Source organism: Rhineura floridana, chromosome 3 (genome assembly GCF_030035675.1).
Source record: "Rhineura floridana isolate rRhiFlo1 chromosome 3, rRhiFlo1.hap2, whole genome shotgun sequence".
Taxonomy (NCBI): Eukaryota; Metazoa; Chordata; class Lepidosauria; order Squamata; family Rhineuridae; genus Rhineura; species Rhineura floridana.
Window position 1 is genome coordinate 44,501,511 of NC_084482.1, and position 18,539 is coordinate 44,520,049.

The 18,539-nt window shown below is 42.7% G+C and overlaps 1 protein-coding gene across 4 annotated transcripts in view; it reads left to right on the forward strand.

Annotated features, from left to right (window-relative positions):
- Positions 1 to 18,539, forward strand: part of AMZ2 (archaelysin family metallopeptidase 2) — a 38,249-nt gene that overhangs the window by 17,999 nt on the left and 1,711 nt on the right. For 2 of the 4 annotated variants that reach the window (XM_061615614.1, XM_061615615.1), the window contains exons 3-8: positions 1,092 to 1,265; positions 6,694 to 6,822; positions 11,992 to 12,155; positions 13,449 to 13,625; positions 15,056 to 15,120; positions 17,988 to 18,120. In XM_061615614.1, the coding sequence (XP_061471598.1) occupies positions 1,092 to 1,265; positions 6,694 to 6,822; positions 11,992 to 12,155; positions 13,449 to 13,625; positions 15,056 to 15,120; positions 17,988 to 18,117 (839 nt within the window). In that variant the 3' untranslated portion in view covers positions 18,118 to 18,120. Of the gene's footprint in view, positions 1 to 1,091; positions 1,266 to 6,693; positions 6,823 to 11,991; positions 12,156 to 13,448; positions 13,626 to 15,055; positions 15,358 to 17,987; positions 18,121 to 18,539 lie in introns of those variants that run through there. The other 2 variants (XM_061615617.1, XM_061615616.1) reach the window with 2 other exon arrangements.

Below are 18,539 nucleotides of genomic sequence, written 5' to 3' on the forward strand. Positions count from 1 at the left end.
TTATCCCTTATATACCCAGTCCATCACTGCACTCTGCAGGTGAGGGCCTCCTGCAGATACCATCTTATCAAGAGGTCCATTCTGCACAACATAGGAAACAGACGTTTAGTGTGGCAGCACCTACCCTGTGGAATTCCCTCCCCTTATATATTAGACAGGCACCATGTCTGTTATCTTTTTGGTGCCTATTGAAGACCTTCCTCTTACAAGAAGCCTTTTAACTTGAGACCTCCCAGTCTGCATATGTGTTGTAATTTTATTTATTTATTTATTTATTTATTAAATTTATATCCCGCCTTATGGCCAAAAGGCCCTCAAGGCGGCTTACAAAAACATGAATATAACACATCATAAAGCATAAATACAATAATGCAATTCTCAAAATTAAATAACAAATAACATTATTAAAAGAAAAGAAAAAACATTTAAATGTGTCACAATAAGAGAACCAAACACTTTATAAAAAGGCCTAGATAAAAATCTTCAATTTCCCAGCAAATAAGTAGCATTTTTATTTTTAACATATAAATATACACAGTATATAAGTAGCCAAACAATAATAATAAACAACAAACTAATGAGAACATCTCAATAAATATACAATTAAACAATCCCCACACACTTCACAACAGTGTTTAACAAAAATATGCTATAGTCCAAATAACAGCAAAAATGAATCTCCAAAATTAAATCTTGACCCCCAAAACAACTAAAAAACAACTAACCCCAGTAGTCTATAGACATCCCGAGCAGCAGGTTCACGCACACATACACACACATGTGTAAAAATTGCTTTTTAATGTTTCTAAACCTTTTTAAAAAAATGTTTTTAAACCTTTTGTTTTTAAGATGTCTTCAAAGCTCTTTTAAAAATGTTTTTAAAGATGTTTTAATGTATTTTAAAGTCTGTTTTTATGATGTTTTGAAGTGTTTTTAGATCTTTTGTTTGCTGCCCTGGGCTCCTGCTGGGAGGAAGGGCGGGATATAAATCAAATAATAAATAAATAAATAAGGTTTTAGGGTGCAGGAAACTACACAGCTGAAGCTATAACCTGCTGTTTTTCCTGACTATTTTTCTTTTGTGTGTGTAGGCTCTTTCGGAGATTCCAGAGTTAGCACAGATGTCTACATGAAATGGCTGAAAGATTACGGTGAAGCCTTTTATTATGGCCTGACTGTAAGAATCCTAGGGCCAGTGCCAGTTTCCCACACAGGTTGTGCTTTTCGAGTCAATGAATACACACGCAATTTGCAGATTCATGCAGGTATGATGAATAGATGGAGCACTGTAGGACTTGGCTTGAATCAGTTTTGTCAGTTCTGGGGGCTGGCTTATACATTTCAGCTGTGTTATAGTAACATTATGGCATGCTTGTTGGCAAGTACAAAACCAGAATTGTGACTCCTGAATGACTGGTTATAATTAGAAAGCAAATGAAAAAGTGTTCCAAATGTTTTCAAAAATCATATGGCTTTTATGTCAGCTTCATGATTTTGAGCCTTTGGGATTGGGAACCCTGTTATTCTCCTGTGTGACTCTTAACCATGAGGAGAGGAAGTGCAGCTGGCAGTCCACCCATATGGATGTTACCAAAGAGCAATGCTCAAAAATGCATGTCTATCCAGCCCATTATTGTCTACTCTGGTGGGAGCTGCTCTTAAAGATCTCAGGGAAGGGTGTTTTCTGTCACTTGCTACCTGATCCTTTTAACTAAAGATGCCTGAGGTAGAACCAGAGACTTGCTATGTGTAAGGCATGTGTTCTTCCACTGAGTTATGGCTCCTCCCAGGAAACATTTGTACAAGTTCTCTTATATGGTACTTGTATGGTTACCTCCACAGGGCAAATAGCTGCTTAGTGAAGGGATGGGGAACTTCAGGCTCAGAGGTCAGATGTGGCCCTCTCTGTTTGGCCCTTGGAACTCTCCCCAGGCCACACTCCCTATCCTCAGACCACACCCCTCACTGGCCCTGCTTCACACCACGCATGCTTTTGCCTAGCTGGAATGCCTCTTGATTGTTTGGATGGAGGACAGAGAGAGTGTGAGTGTGTATAGAAATTAGCCTACTGTACAGAGGCAAAATTTACATACATTGCTCCACCTACTTTTGCCTCCAGTCCCGCCCACCACTGATATGTGGCCCTCAGAAGGTTGCCCAGAAGGGAATGTGGTTCTTGGGCTGAAAAGGATTCCCCACCCCTGGCTTAGTGTGTTTACAATCCAATCTATGCATGTCTATTCAAAAGTAAGCCACATTGAGTTCATTGGGACTTACTCCCAGGTAAGTGTGTGTAGCTTTGTAGCCCTAAAGCAGGAAATTAGCATTGGAGGTTAAAATGATCCGCTCCCTCTCTCTGTGGCTGCTTTGAACTTTTAAAAAAGTGCAGAAGATTAGATTACAGACCTCCCAGCATCTCATGTAGTTTGGACCACAGAATGCTCCCAAAGTACAAGGAAAAGTCAAAGACCAGACTCCACCCTTTGACTGTTCCAAGCTCAGAAGCAGAATATATCTCAGACTTCTACTGAGGTTTGGAGTGCCTCCAAGCAGGAAACTGCATATAGGAGAAGGAGAGAATAGGTGGTGATGACCAATACAATGGTGGTGAGTATATTTGCAGACTCCCCAAAGATTCCTTGCACCTCATCTTTGTCCACTTTTTGCTTTGCATTTCACATCTTAGATTCAGGCATTAAGTAACCGAGTAGAAGTCCTAATTCTGAATCCTTGAAGTGCAGCCAGTTGGATTATTCTTTATAAGGCCTATATATATGTATGTGATTAGCTGTATTCAGATGTAACAATAACATACATGAGCCTTGGTCTTGTGCGCACCCCCCTGCTCTCTTTCAGTGTGGCCATGAGAAGGAAATTAGAAGCTTTTGCTTTTGTTTTCAGTTAACCAATGGTTTAGCATTACACTTGAATCCTAAACTATGAGATTCAGTATATGATAGCAGTTAGAGCATTGGACTAGGATTTGGAGACCATGGTTCAAATCCCCACTCAGCTATGAAGCTCACTAGGTGACTGTGGGCCAGTTACCATTCTTATCTCAGGCAAACCTACCTCACAAGGCTGTTTTAATGATAAATTGGGGAATGGGAGAATAGTGTATGCCACCTTGAGCTCCTTGGAGGAAATGATGATGATGATGATAACTTAAGCCAAGTTGTGAAGTTGGCTTGTTTCAATTAATCATAGCTAAAACTTACCACAGTTTGCCTTAGTTCAGTCATAATTGTAAACTGTGTTTAGTTAAAAATGGAATGAAAACTTCCAGTCTTCTCCGTGCCAGATAAGGAGAGGGGAGGAAGGGAGCCTGAGACTCTCCCAGTCTTATTTACATAATGACAAACTGTTACTAATTGTTTTAATGGTTGTATTTGGACTATCTTATTCATACTAACTATATCTGTGTTAAAATGTGGTGTTTACACTCTGATAGTAGGCAAGAGTTCTGACAGCTAGATTTATTTTCAGCTTGAAATTATATCTGGAAGAAAATTCTGGCTATGTTCTCCCTCTGAGACTATATATATGCCTGTGTGAAAACAAAATGGGAGGGTATAACATTGCAATTTAATTGGCATAGTGGCAAATGAAGTGGTGAGACTCTGTGGAGAATGCTTAACTTAGGGATAGGGAGGAGACATAGGTATGTAACATTCCCTTTCCACAACATGAGACCCACTAAACCTGTTGGAAAATAGTGGGTTTTGAAATACTCCCCCCCAACGCCCCCTCCAAACACCCTTCAGTCCTAAACCCATAATGGAGACTTAGGCTGGAGCCCAAGACAAGCCCCAACAATGACTTTGGCACAGAAAAAGGTTTAAGCAGGAGTTTGATAGAAAGTCACTAAATGCCTTCAGAGTGAGAGGCTGCAATTGGCAGAAGGCTGGCCCTCCCTGGGTGTGAGACGGGGGGGGGGGAAGAGATGTGCACTGTGTGAAGATATTGAGTGGGTCAGGTTGTTCCCAGTTCTCTCAGAGGCATACTGGGAGAACTGGTTATGGTAGGTTTTGCTGGTGGGCTCTTGTGCCCATATCATGTGTTTCAGAGGAGTCTTAGTAAGGAGGGACATGGGTGATGTCATCCCAATTTCAGTGACCATGAGCAGAGGGAGGTATAGCCATGGGGAGGTGATGAGCTACTATAGAAGGTGAGAGGAAGGCTATCTACGCCTTGTTCCAACTCCAACTTCTCCCATGGATGGGATCCTGATTGCTCATCTGCTGTGCTGACTGGCCTGTGTGTGCTGTTGTTTAATGCCAGATCGGTACACAATAAGACCACACTCATCCATTATTTGTTGAGGGTGTGAAATTGGTGTGTATTACCAAGACCTGGGTGGGTGATCTGGGAGGAGCAACATCAGCACAGGCTGCAGGGTGGGGGTTGCTGTGGTCTACAGAATTTCCATCTCTGTCACCAGGAAACCATTCTGTCTTGGAGCTGGTTGTGAGGACCTGCACCTGATGTTGGGCCAAGGAGACAATAAATTGGGTTTGCTGCTGGTGTACCATCCACCCTGCTGCCCAGCAGCTTCTCTGACTAAGCTGGCAGAGTCTGTCTCAGCTGTGGTATTGGAGAAGCCCAGAATGATAGTCCTAGGTGATTTTAATGTCCATCCTGAGGCTGCCTTTAGTGTTCCGGCTCAGGACTTCATGGCCCCTATGATGATTCTGGGGCTGTCTCCACCATTGCCACCATTCCGGCACACCCGCGCCTTGGTTTTTACTGCAGATGGAGGGGTGTTCTGGAGATGGGGGGGTGAATGTTACCCCATTGTCGTGATCAGACCACTTCCTGGCAAAGTTTAGACTTACAGCTCCAATCCTTCCCTGCGGGGGTGGTGGACAAATTAATATGGTCCACCCCCAGAGACTAATGGAATCCACTGGATTCTGGAATGCCCTGGGGGAGTTCCCAGTAGACAGAGCAGGTGACCCTGTTGAAGCCCTTGTCATGCTGCGGAACAGCAAAGTGCATCAGACTCTTAACACGGTTGCCCCTGAGTGCCCTCTCTGGCATTGTGGAGCCCGGTTTGCACCTTCAACTAAGAGCAATGAAACAGGCTGGATGATGGCTAGAGCGCAAGTGGTGAAAGACGTGCTGTGAGGCTGTTCAGGAACAAGTAAAACATCATAACTGTGCCTACTGTGTGGCAGTGAAGGTGGTGAAGAAAGCCCACTTCTCCGCCTTTTTTGTATTGTCAGGGGTCTGTTGACATCCACTCCAGGTAATGGAGTTCTACACCCTTTGGAGGCCTACCATAAATTGTTTGCAAGGCACTTTGGCAGTAAAGTTGCTTGTGTCTGTAGCAATTTTGATGCCCCATCCACATCTAGTATAGTCCCCAGTAAGGTGTCCAGTGCAACGTCTGCTGCAACTTCTTGGGATTGGTTTCAGTTGATGTAGCCTGATGACATGGACTAGGTGCTTGCGATGATACTACCAGCAACATGTCCTCTTGACCCTTGTCCTTCTTGGCTTATTAAAGCTTGCTGAGGGGGTATGACTGAGTGCATCCAGGGTGTGGTTAACATGTCTTTGTGGGAGGGAATGGTCCCAGCCACCCTGAAAGAAGTGGTGATCCTACTCCTCCTGAAAAAGCCCACCCTGGACCCATTGGATTGTGACAACTACTGCCCAGTCATAAATACCTCCTTTTTAGGGAATGCGATTGAGGGGGTTGTGGCACAGCAATTGCAAGTACTCTTGGATGAAACAGATTATCTTGACCCATTCCAATCTGTGTTCAGGCCTGGTTATGGGACTGAATCGGCCTTGGTTGCCCTGATGGATGACCTTTATCAGGAGAAGGAAGTATGTTTTTAATAGTTTTGTTTTTAGTGTTTTGTTTGCCGCCTTGGGCTCCTTCTGGGAGGAAGGGCAGGATATAAATTTAATAAATAAAATAGCCATACACACTCTTCCATCAAGCCAAAACAACCCTTCATAAGTGAGGAGAAATAGTGAAGGTACAAGGAGGGAAATCTCTTTGCTCTCCTCTCCCACATTTTCTGTATGTCTCCACTTTTTATAGTTAATTGCAAGGTTCACATTAATTTTAATGGCACTAAAGGTAAAGTTAAAGGTGTCCCCGCACTTATAGTGTGAGTCATTTCCGACTCTTAGGGTGACGTCTTGTGACGTTTACTAGGCAGACCGTATAGATGGGGTGGGATTGCCAGTTCCTTCCCCGGCCTTTCTTTACCCCCCAGCATATGCCGGGTACTCATTTTACCGACCACAGATGGATGGAAGGCTGAGTGGATCTCGACCCCTTTTACCGGAGATTTGACTTCCTCCTTCCGTTGGAATCGAACTCCAGCCGTGAGCAGAGCTTTGGCTGCGTTACTGCCGCTTACCACTCTGCACCATGGAGGGTCATTCTGTGCCACGGAGGGTCATTAATGGCGCTGGATTGCATCAAAACCTATTTCTCTAATTCATGGTCCCTATTTTTTCTGTTTATTTCCATATGTGGTATGTGAATTAGGGGATGACATCTTGAGCTGCAATCCTAACCCCACATTACTGCAGCCTTGCTGCCCCTCTTTGTCATCTTCACCCTTATGCTATGACTGGAATTCTGGGTTATACAATTGTTGCATTCTTGCATGCATGATCTCTTACACGTTTGCTTCTCCTGAGTGAGATCTATGTGTGTTATTTATACAGGGCATCTCTTGAATTACCTAAAGAAACAAAAGCCAAGTGATGCTTTTTGCATTGTGGGAATAATGATGATAGATCTTTACCCAAAGGACTCTTGGAATTTCATATTTGGGCAAGCCTCTTTGACTGAAGGTATATACATTGTTTCCTATTTTATTAAGTCATCAAGATTATATATGACTTTGGCTTCTATCCTTAGCTGTGTATTCAGTAAGACACTCTTGGGCCAGCTCCAGACACTCTTGGATGAGACCGATTATCTGGATCCATTTTAGTCAGGTTTCAGGCCTGGTTTTGGCATGGAAACAGCCTTGGTCGTCCTGTATGATGACCTCTGTCGGGAGAGAGACAGGGGGAGTGTGACTCTGTTGATTCTCCTTGATCTCTCAGTGGCTTTTGATCCCATCGACCATGGTATCCTTCTGGAAAGACTGGCTGAGTTGGGAGTGGGAGGTACTGCATGGCGGTGGTTCCGCTCCTACTTGGTGGGTTAGCTCCAGAAATTTGGGGAACACTGCTCGGCACCCTGGACTCTCCAGTATGGGGTTCCACAGGGGTCAGTTCTGTCCTCCATGCTGTTCAACATCTACATGAAACCGTTGGGTGTGGTCATCCAGAGCTTTGGAGGGTGCTGCCATCAGTACGCTGAAGACACGCAGCTCTGTTTCTCCTTTTCATCTTCTTCAGGTGAGGCTGTCAATGTGCTGAACCAGTGCCTGGCTGCGACAATGGACTGGATGAGGGCTAATAAACTGAGGCTCAATCCAGACAAGACTGAGATGCTGCTAGTGGGTGGTTCTTCTGACCGGATGGTGGATGTCCAACCTGTCCTGGATGGGGTTGCACTCCCCCTGAAGGACCAGGTTCATAGCTTGGGGGTTCTCCTAAAACCATATCTGTCACTTGAGGCTCAGGTAGCATTGGTGGCATGGAGTGCCTTCTACCAACTTTGGTTGGTGGGCCAGCTATGTCGCTATTGGGACAGGGATAACCTGGCTTCAGTTGTCCATGCTCTGGTAACCTCCAAATTAGATTACTGCAATGCGCTCTACGTGGGGCTGCCTTTGAAGACGGTTCAGAAGCTGCAGCTTGTGCAAAATGCAGCGGCCAGATTGGTAACAGGGACCAGATGGTTTGAACATATAAAACCGATTCTGGCCTGCTTGCATTGGCTGCCCGTATGTTTCTGAGCTCGATTCAAGGTGCTGGTTTTAACCTATAAAGCTTTACACGGCTTAGGACCACAATACCTGATGGACCGCCTCTCCTGATACGAACCCACCTGCACACTACACTCAACATTCAAGGCCCTCCTCTGGGTGCCTACTCCGAGGGAAGCTGGGAGTCTGGCAACAAGGGAGAGGGCTTTCTCAGTGGTGGCCCCCAAATTATGGATTGATTCGTTTGACGAGGTGCGCCTGGCGCCAACACTATTATCTTTTCAGTGCCAGGTCAAGACTTTCCTCTTCTCCCAGGCATTTTAGCATGTGTTTTTAAATGTCTTTAAATTGTGTTTTTAAATTATTTTTGTGTTTTAAAATTTGTATATTTGTTTTTAATGTTTTTAATTGCTGTAAACCACCCAGAGATCTTCGGCTATAGGGCAGTATATAAATGTAATAAATAAATAAAATTACTTGAGCAGTAGGGCTACCCCAGAAGTGTACCATTTATTTATTTTAATTACTTTATTTAAGGCACTTACTCCTTCTCCTTAAGAAAAAAGGCTGTCTGAGTGACTTGTAAACATCAGTACTACTAAGGCAATCCTTGACTTTAGGCTCGCAATCTAAAAAGATGTCACACAAAGGGGAAAAAGGAATGGGAGGAAAGAGGGAAAAGCAAGCTCAGGCACAAGTTTTTTTTAAAGTTACAGTTCCTTTCCATGGTTTGTGCAAACAAATGTTTTATTTTCAAGTATATCACTGCTGGTATATCACGACTATCAAGTCGATCACTGTGCTCTGCAGGTGAGGGCCTCCTGCAGATACCATCTTATCAGGAGGTCCATTCTGCACAACATAGGAAACAGACCTTTAGTGTGGCGGCACCTACCCTGTGGAACTCCCTACCCTTAAATATTAGACAGGCGCCCTCTCTGTTATCTTTTCGGCGCCTATAGAAAACCTTCCTCTTTCAACAAGCCTTTTAAGTTGAGACCTCATCCCAGCTGTGTTGGAATTCCTTTTTAATATGCTTTTAAACCTTTTTTTAAAAAATAATGTTTTTTAACCTTTTTTAAAAAAAATCTTCAAAGCTTTTAAAACAATGTTTTTAAAGTTGTTTTGTTTTAACGTATTTTAATGTCTGTTTTTATGATGTTTTAAAGTGTTTTTAGTGCTTTTGTTTGCCGCCCTGGGCTCCTGTTGGGAGGGGGCAGGATATAAATAAAATAATAAATTAATTAAGTATATGCTTGGAGAAAACTGGATCTGTAAGTTTGCAGCAGAAGCATTTCCTATTTGTCAGTGTACATGATGAGCATGGGGAAGTGTAAAACTTTGAAGGTTGGGGCCACTTCTGAGAGTTATGCTGCATATGTCATGTTCCATTGCCAACCATTCATGTATGCATAGAGTTGCTGTTAAATTTTGCCAAAGATAGAATTCAGATTGACATCTCTCATTCCCACTTCAGGATAGTGTGTGCTGCATGGCTCCACTGATAGTGCTGCTTAGTATGTGGGAATGAAAGGGTGTCTTCCACACAGCACAGAGGCCTCTGACATCAACTGATGGCATCATTTATTTACTTATTTATTTATTGGATTTATATCCCACCCTTTCCCCCATAGGAGCCATTTACCCACACAGGATGCTGGAAGCCTTTGCATAGATGCAACATGACTCTCTCTGTAGTTCAGGAGCTGGGAACCTGTGGTCCCTCCATCCATCTTCCCTGATGATTGGCCATATTGGCTGGGATTGATGGGATATCCCGTCCTTCCTGCCAGAAGGAGCCTAGTTGGAATCTAAGAATGGGAGGCTGGTCCTTTATGGGAAATGAGATGCTGCCCCATCAAACTCAGTCTGCCTGAGCCAGCCACCACCTGCCTGCCTTCCTACTTACATCCATGACTGCCTGTCAAATGTTTGCTCCTCCTTATTCTCCTCAATCACTGTTGCCCCTTGTAGAACTCAGCAGGGAGGAGGATGGGAACAAAACTAAAATGAGTTGGCTCTGCCTGTCATTGGCTCTGGTCCCACCTATTGTTGTTCTCCCTGCCTTCTGCCCTACTAGCCAGCCGCCACTATCTGGAGGGCCTTTGAATGGTGGAGGCAGCCTCTTTACATATAAAACACTAGCAGCAACTATAACAAGGCTCCACAGAGACACCAGTGATATATATGTCAGTGCAGGTTGTTGGATAACTTCTGCTCACTTCGAACATGGAAAAAAATGGACTGCCTTCAAGTCGATTCCGAATTATGGCGACCCTATAAATAGGATTTTCATGGTAAGTGGTATTCAGATGGGGCTTACCATTGCCTTCCTCTGAGGCTGAGAGGCAGTGACTGGCCCAAGGTCACCCAGTGAGCTTCATGGCTGTGTCAGGATTCAAACCCTGGTCTCCCAGGTCGTAGTTCAACACCTTAACCACTACACCACATGATTTATGCCTATGCTAGACCAATTGGGCTTTCCCCTCTGCCCCACTATGACAGTGGGTATGTAACAGAGGATAGATTTTTCTGGCGAATCTGCAATTGTTGTGAACATGAATATTCCTGTGAAAAAGTTTTGCTAGGTTCTGCGTAGTGGTTAGAGTGTTGGACTATGACCTGGGAGACCAGGGTTCGAACCCCTACATAGCCATGAAGCTTACTGGGTGGCCTTGGGCCAGTCGCTGCCTCTCAGCCTCAGAGGAAGGCAATGGTAAACCCCCTCTGAATATCGCTTACCATGAAAACCCTATTCACAGGGACACCATAAGTCGGCATCGACTTGGAAGGTAGTCCATTTCCATTTTCAAATAACACAGAGGGAATATTTGCAAGATGTTTATTATGAGATCTGCTGTACATCTGTTGACCACAAGGGGGCAGTAGTAGCACATGTGAAGTAGTTTTATAAGGAAATCCATAGACACTACACCTTGCAGTGCTTTCTAGGACAGTAGGGTATTCTGGCTCAGATGAGAATAAAACTACATGAGATTGTCATTTTTGCAAAAAGCAGTTTCCGGGGGGTGCACTCAGATAAGGACTGTGGTGTTGGGGATAATCCTTTCCTCCTATGTCATTTTAATGATGAAAACCACTACCACCCTTCCTGAAGCTGCTGCTTGCCCAGGGCGGGGAGAGACATCATATGTCACTCCTACAATATTACCTAACTAATTCCAGAGGAGGACCAGACACATATAGACAAAATAGAAATTTCCTTTAAATTTCTAGAGGCTTGGGCCACTCACTTCTCTAGGGTGAGAGTAGAGTGGTCAGATTCAAAAGAGGACAGAACTTCTGTGCCTTTTAATAGTTACGTAGAAGAGAGAATTTCAGTAGGTATAACTTGTCATTCAAGGTATACTTGCCAATATTTCATCTTCTATGCCACTTTTAAAAGTACAGGAGCCCTGTCTTTTCACCTGGTTACCCTGCTCTTAAAGAATCGTCGTGAATCTACAGAACTGTACCGAGCTCCTTGCTGAAATTTAAAAAATTAAAAATTGCTATCTTTTAACTTGCTTGAAGCTGGTTGCCGCTAAAGGTGGATCCTGGGCCTGATGAAGCTGAAGACTACTGTCTCACAGCTTGCAATGGGACTGCAGCTTCTATGGCCATTCCTAGCCCTCCCCCATGTTTCCTCAGCCTTCTTTTTTATCTTTACCTGGGCTCTGCATCTCCTTACATGTGATCCCAGTAGTACTCCCTAGTCCCCTATAGATCTTCCCTGCCCCTTCACAAAGTCTCAAAGTTAGACTCCAGTGTGCATGTTCCATTATCACACCAAACTGGTGTATTTTAGAGATGACTGCTGTGAAACCATAGCTGGCCCCAGGGGTTTTAGGGAGCACTTGGGACCTTGGCTGCCTCTATCAAGCTCACATGTCCAAGATGGAATGTTTTGCAGCTGGACCGATTGCAGCAAAGGCCTAAGAATAACTCCCTCCCGCAACACTTTCTCATAGATGGAGGGGGGAGGAGGCCTCATTTCTGACTTTCTAGAAGTACTCACCTTTTCAGTAGTAACTTCAGCCTTTCACCTATTTATTCATTTATTTGTACTAGTGTCCTGTCAGCACAGTAGTTTTTTTCCCTTTGTGGGATTCTAATTTGATTCCCTCTTTGCTTTGTTAAGGAATGGGAATTTTCAGCTTTGCCAGATATGACAGTGAATTTTACAGTGCAAACTACAAAGGCACATTGAAGACTGCAAAGAAGCTTCTTCCATCTGACTATTCTGTGTTTGATGGTTACTATACCCCTGAGATCACAAGCAAGCTGCTTCTGAGGTCCTGCAAAGTGGGTGTGCATTAGATTCCTGGCACTACATGTTTACATCTAAATCAAATCTGTGTCTGTGTAAATCAAATTTAGTTCTGTTAAAGTAAATGGACCCAACAGTATTTATTTTTCTAAGATCATTTTATGCCACTTGATATTTTTAAAAACCTGTAAGAGGTGTACAGCAACAAAAACACAATGCTTTATTGGTGTCATCCAGAATCGCAGTATGATCCTAGTTTTGTCACACCACTGGCTTGAGAGCCCTGACCTAGCAAGGGGGTTTATGAGTCTGGAGTAACAAACTAGATATTTAGCAGACCTCAAGAACAATAGTCCAGAAGATTTATTTATTTAGTATTCATGGGAAAGTACAATTATTTTTGTCTTGTGCCTGCCATTTGGGATGCTCATATTGTTTGGATGTGTGAAGGTACCACAATTTTGCTGCTTTACTTTGGTTACATGGAGTCTCTTAGAATGAGTCACCAGATTCACATCCCATTTAAGGCAGTGTTTTAAGTTTAGTCCCAGTGAAGCCAATGAGATTCATCAGCTCAAATCCAACTGCTTTGGCTTAATTGGGATGCAAATGTGGCTGAAGCTCTGCTTAAGCAGGCCTTTCCTGCAGAAGATATGCATAGAATACCCATGGACCTGAATACTTGGTTGTCGAAGGGATTTTGTTCATGGAGGTGAGAAGATCAACCTTTTCATCTTGGAGGCCTTACTGTGGTTCCAGTTCAGAGGTTCTAGTGCCTTACTGTGTAACGCTCTACATAACAGAATTTTTTATGTTCATATACCTTTCCAGTTAATGGAAGAGCACATACACTTTGTTTAAAATCCAAACTGCTAAATTCAAACTTCAAAGCCTAGGGTCGTTAAACCCAATGTGTGGTGCAGGCATATTTTGCTAGATGGAAGGTACTATCTTGAAATGTAGTAAGCCAGTCTTATGAATATTAAGTATATTCTGTTTTAATGCCCCATAACTCTTGAGTATCTCTGTCATTTTTCATTTCCTGAAATATTTTGCTTGAGTGAGCAAAAGAGATATTGTTAGAAAGCTGAAAAATAGAAGAGTTTGGGGGAACCTGCAACCTTTTATCAAGAAAAAATTCTTTCCCATAGGAGTATCTCTGTGACGACATGCCTTTGGACATGGGTAGCCATTTTTTCACTCTCTCCCCTTGTGTCAGACCCAGATGAATCCTAACAGTACAGTGCCAGGAGGACTGTCAGACCCTTAGACATAACACACTTTCCATTTGTTCACTGGCTTATTTGATTTGGCCATATGTGTTTCAGACCCTGACTCATGAGATTGGACACATCTTTGGACTTCATCACTGCCAGTGGTTACAGTGTGTCATGCAGGGGTCCAATCATTTGGAGGAATCGGACCAACGCCCATTGGACCTTTGCCCCATTTGCCTGCGCAAGCTGCAGTCCGCCCTTGGCTTCAGCATTGCGGAAAGATATAAGGTGTAGAAATATTGTTTTTCAACAGACTACTTTGCTGTTCAGGATGGAGCCCTGCATCCTTTTGGTCTCAAATCCTAAATGTTAGCATGGCAGAGTGGGAGCTGCTGCAGCGCTGCTCCTTCACACCCTGCCAACATGAGAAGATTGTAGAAATGGAGCCTAATGTCAATCCTATGCTGGCATGGGGAGGAACTACATTGTGGGCTTCTTAGGTGGCTTCTCACTTCACCTCATGGTGTGGGAAAGACTGGTGCTTCCACAGCTCCTGTGTTAGCATGGTAACATAATCCCCCAGTCCTAATGGCACTGGAAGGTCCTCTAAACCTCTGCAATGAGGTAGAAGGATGCTTTACAGTCAAACATCCATAAAATGTTCCCAACATTATTGAATCCAACAATGTGGACCACACGTTAAGGACAGAAGTTACCAGTCTATATTGTGTCAGAGGTATTTGCACAGGAAACAGTAGTTTACCCGAAGACATTCTTGAACAAAATAAACAGTGCTAAAGATGGTGCAAAGCTTTTAGATGCACAAGCAGATATGACATGGAGGCTGGGAGGGAATCCAACCCCAAGTGTAACTATCAGTAACATACTGAGTGTGAAAGCAGTGCACATACATCAAGCTTTTCCTTAGCTACCAAGCTAGCTGACCAAACATGTCAGTTTCTAATCTAGTTGTGGAGTTCTCTGATGCTTTAGAGGAGCAAGAGAAGAAAAATCCAACAGGAGAAAATTGCTTCTTATCCTGGAAGGTACTACCAGACCTCCTGCACATTTTTACCTTTTGTTTTTTTCTTATGTTTATGTTGCTTTTAATTTTACGTCTTATTTTGTATCTAATAAACATTTTTTACTTTTTTATTGTAAGCTGCTGACAGAACTTTGTTATGAGGCGGCATGTTGTAAATAAAATAATTTAGGAGATTAATATCACTTTCTCTGTGATCCCCATACTCCTTGTACAAACAACACTGTACAGATTGGGTAATTGGTTTCTCAGCTCACAACCCACAACTACCTTAGATTATGAGAGATGAGTATCTGGAAGTTGCTGCATTTTGCAGATACAGTTCATGATTGTGAACTCTTCAATAAACGGTTATATTTTTAACACACACTTTTCTTTATGAGGACATAAATCCACAGATCTGCCACACACACTGTATGAAGAAATATTTCTTTGTGTTTCTGCCACTTTAGCTGCTACACTTTGTTTCTTTGCTTTGTCCTCTTCTTATCTTTAACAAATAAAGAAGCAAAGAAACCAAAAGCCGTCTGGAGAAAGCTGTGGTCTCAACAATGCACACAAAAAGTCATTGTTGGTACAGAATCATGGTTCCACACCAAAATAATTGGCTTATCTGTTTTTATTCTTCATGCCTATTTGAAATAAGACTTGTATTCAGTGTTCGGATATCTTCTAGGCACTGCAGAGGTGGATGGAGGAAGAAGCTACTGGAACAGAAGAAGGGCTCAGCAACGAAGCAAGGTCAGGTTTGCAGAAGCCAGTGGAAGCATTTAAAGAAAGCTATGACTGGATTGCCAAATGCCTAGAAGTTCTACAGAAGTAAACTCTTTTGCTATGTACCTAGTGTCAAAGTACATACTCTTATTTCACTCTTATTTCAGTGGTGCAATTACTGCTAAAACATGACGATGACTGAATGTTTTGTTTATTTCATTAAAATAGAAACTAAACAACTTGTCCCAAAAGTTTAACCAGTTAATTTTGTGAGCAATGTTTTTCTTTTTCACTAATTTGTTCCAAAATATCAGATGCAGCCCTATAAAAGATGATTCTTATTTCAAAATACTTCAACTACATTGAAATGACTATAAAATTTATAGTCCACCCTTCATTGTTCTGATACCATGGTGAGATGCAACATAAATTAAACAAAACGAAACAATTTTTTTAAAAAACAGCTTAAACATGAGTTGTATCCAACTAATTCTATTCAGAGTAGACCCATTGAAATTAATGGACTTGTTACTCAGGTTCATTAATTACAGTAGGTCTGCTCTGAGTATGAAGAACATGGGATACAACCCCAGGTTTTTATGGGTGCAGTCATATACCCGTGTACCGGAATAAGCACCTTTTTTTTAGTAGACATGTTTCAGATTGCACTGTTAGTTAACAGTTACAAGTGCAGATGACTGGCTGATTTAATTAAAGAAATTTAAAATATAGTTGCATATTGCATAAAGTTCAAACTTGCCTCTTTGAAAGACTAAATGGAAAAATTGACTGTCTTCAAGTCGATTCCGACTTATGGCGACCCTATGAATGGGGTTTTCATGGTAAGAAGTATTCAGAGGTGGTTTACCATTGCCTTCCTCTGAGGCTGAGAGGCAGTGACTGGCCCACGGTCACCCAGTGAGCTTCATGGCTGTGTGGGGATTTGAACCCTTGTCTCCCAGGTCCACCACTCTAGCCACTACTCCACACTGGCCAGGCTTTGAAAGACTTCTATATGCCGATGACGTGGTCCTATGTTCTATAACAAAAATTGGCCTTAAAAGAATGATTCTAAAACTAGAGGAATATTGTCACTCCCAGAAATTAAGGATTAATCAATCTAAGTCCAAAATTATGGTATGCGGCAAATACATGAAAGCTAAGAACAGCTGGTCACTAAATGGGGCCCCTATAGAGCAAGTCTCCACTTTTAAATATCTTGGTATTTATCTATCCAACAGACTTTCCTGGGCCCCGCAGCTAAAACCAACGACTCTTGCCGGTTCCCAAGCCCTGGGCCTTGCAAAAAGTTTTTTTTACACTCAAGGAGGACAACTTATCCTCCCCATGATTAAAATATTTAAAACTAAAATACTCCCGAAAATTCTATATGGAGTAGAGCTGTGGGGAACAATTGCTAGTGCCAATTTGGAGCCAATACAAAATAGGTTTATGCTAGGCCTCCCAATGGGGACCCCATCTGCCCATCTCAGAGCGGAGTTAGGCTTACCTTCAATAGCAGCATGCATCGATCTAGCCTATATACGTTACTGGCTTAGAATCTTCAATATGAATGATTCAGCCTTGGTTAAGCAATGCTGGCATGAACAACTACAGACTGGTGGATGGGCAGCAGAATGCCAGGTGATATTTTCTAAATATGATCTCCCCCAAGCCAAAATGAAAGAACTAAATAGAGTTGCCCTCCATAATTGGTTTTTTGATAGCGATGCCTGTCAAGATCGGATGTCCATAGTGACAGCCCCTTTTTCATTATGGTATCCCTCCTTTAAACTTGACCATTTTATGTCCAACTATCTTGACACGCTCCACAGAGCTATTATTAGAAGGGCATTTACTGCCCTTCGTTTTCAAGCCATGCCTACTGCCTACTTAGAAGGACGATATAGTGGCATCCCAGTGGCTCAACGCCAATTTATTTATGGTTGTAAGGCAATAGAGGATTTAGCCCATTATTTACTGCACTGCCCACTCTATGAAAACCCCAGATGAAAGTTTTTACTATATTTTTTAGATTCTTTAGCGCCTTGTCCTGATGGAGAGATGGTTAATATGTTTTTATCTGACAATTTTAATTCAGTGACCCTTGCAGTCGCTAATTTTGCACTGGCCGCTCAAAAACTGAGAGCGACTTTTGCTAAAGTATCCTCTGGCCAGGAATAGCCAACAGATGCTCCTTTTTATGTTATTACCTTCTAACAAAATTTGTATTTATATGCGCATATGGCTTATGGCTAAAAGTTGCAATAAAGATGATGATGATGACTAAAGGAAGTATAAAATAACCTAGGGCTAATATACAAAAGCTGTCACTCTTTAGTAATTAAAATTTAAAAAATGACAGTGGCCTTTGTGTCTACTATGTTAACACACCAAAACCAAAATATTTTATTCTTTATTTTATTTATTAAATTTATATCCCGCCCGCCCTTCCAGTAGGAGCCCAAGGTGGCAAACAAAAACACTAAAAACACTCTAAAACATCTTAAAAAGCAAACTTTAAAGTATATTAAAACAAAACATTAAAACATATTACTTCTTAATAAACAAAAGCTTTAAAAACATCTTAAAAAGCAATTCCAACACAGATTGGAATCTAGTTTAAAGGCTTGTTGAAAGAGGAAAGTCTTCAGCAGGTGCCAAAAAGACAACACAGATAGTGCCTGTCTAATATTGAAAGGAAGGGAATTCCAAAGGGTCGGTACCAAAACACTAAAGGTCCACTTCCTATGTTGTGTGGAATGGACCTCCTAATAAGATATCTGCAGGAGGCCCTCACTTGCAGAGTGCTTTGCATTGTCTTCTTTGTTGTCATTGTTGTTCAGGCACACAGCTTATACCAAGCCTTGCGTGGGTTCCTTTTGCCTGTACAGCATGTCTTTTGTGAAGAGTGTCTCTGCCTTTGGTTTGACCGGGAGAAGTCCTGCCCGCTCTGCACGCTGTGGCTGTGGCAAGCCTGCGGTGTTGGAAGGATGGAACCGCAGTGATCGACTGGGTATATAAGGGGTAAGACGATCTTTCAGGTATCCTGTCCCAAGCTGTATAGAGCTTTGTACACCAAAGCTGCAGCTTCTGAACCGTCCTCAAATGCAGCCCCACATAGACCGCATTACAGTAATCGAGCCTGGAGGTTACCAGTGCATGGACAACAGTGGCCAGGCTATCACGGTTCAGAAACGGCTGCAGCTGTCTTACCAGCTCAAGCTGGTAAAAGGCACTCCTAGCCACGGAGGTCACCTGGCGCTCTAGTGACAAGGGCAGATCCAAGAGCATCCTCAGACTACGGACCTGCTCTTTAAGATGGAGTATGACCCCATCCAAAGCAGGCAACTCACCAGTTATCTGAACTTGGGAACCAACAATCCACAGTGCCTCCATCTTACTAGGTTTCAGACTCAGTTTACTGGCCCTCATCCAGCCCACCT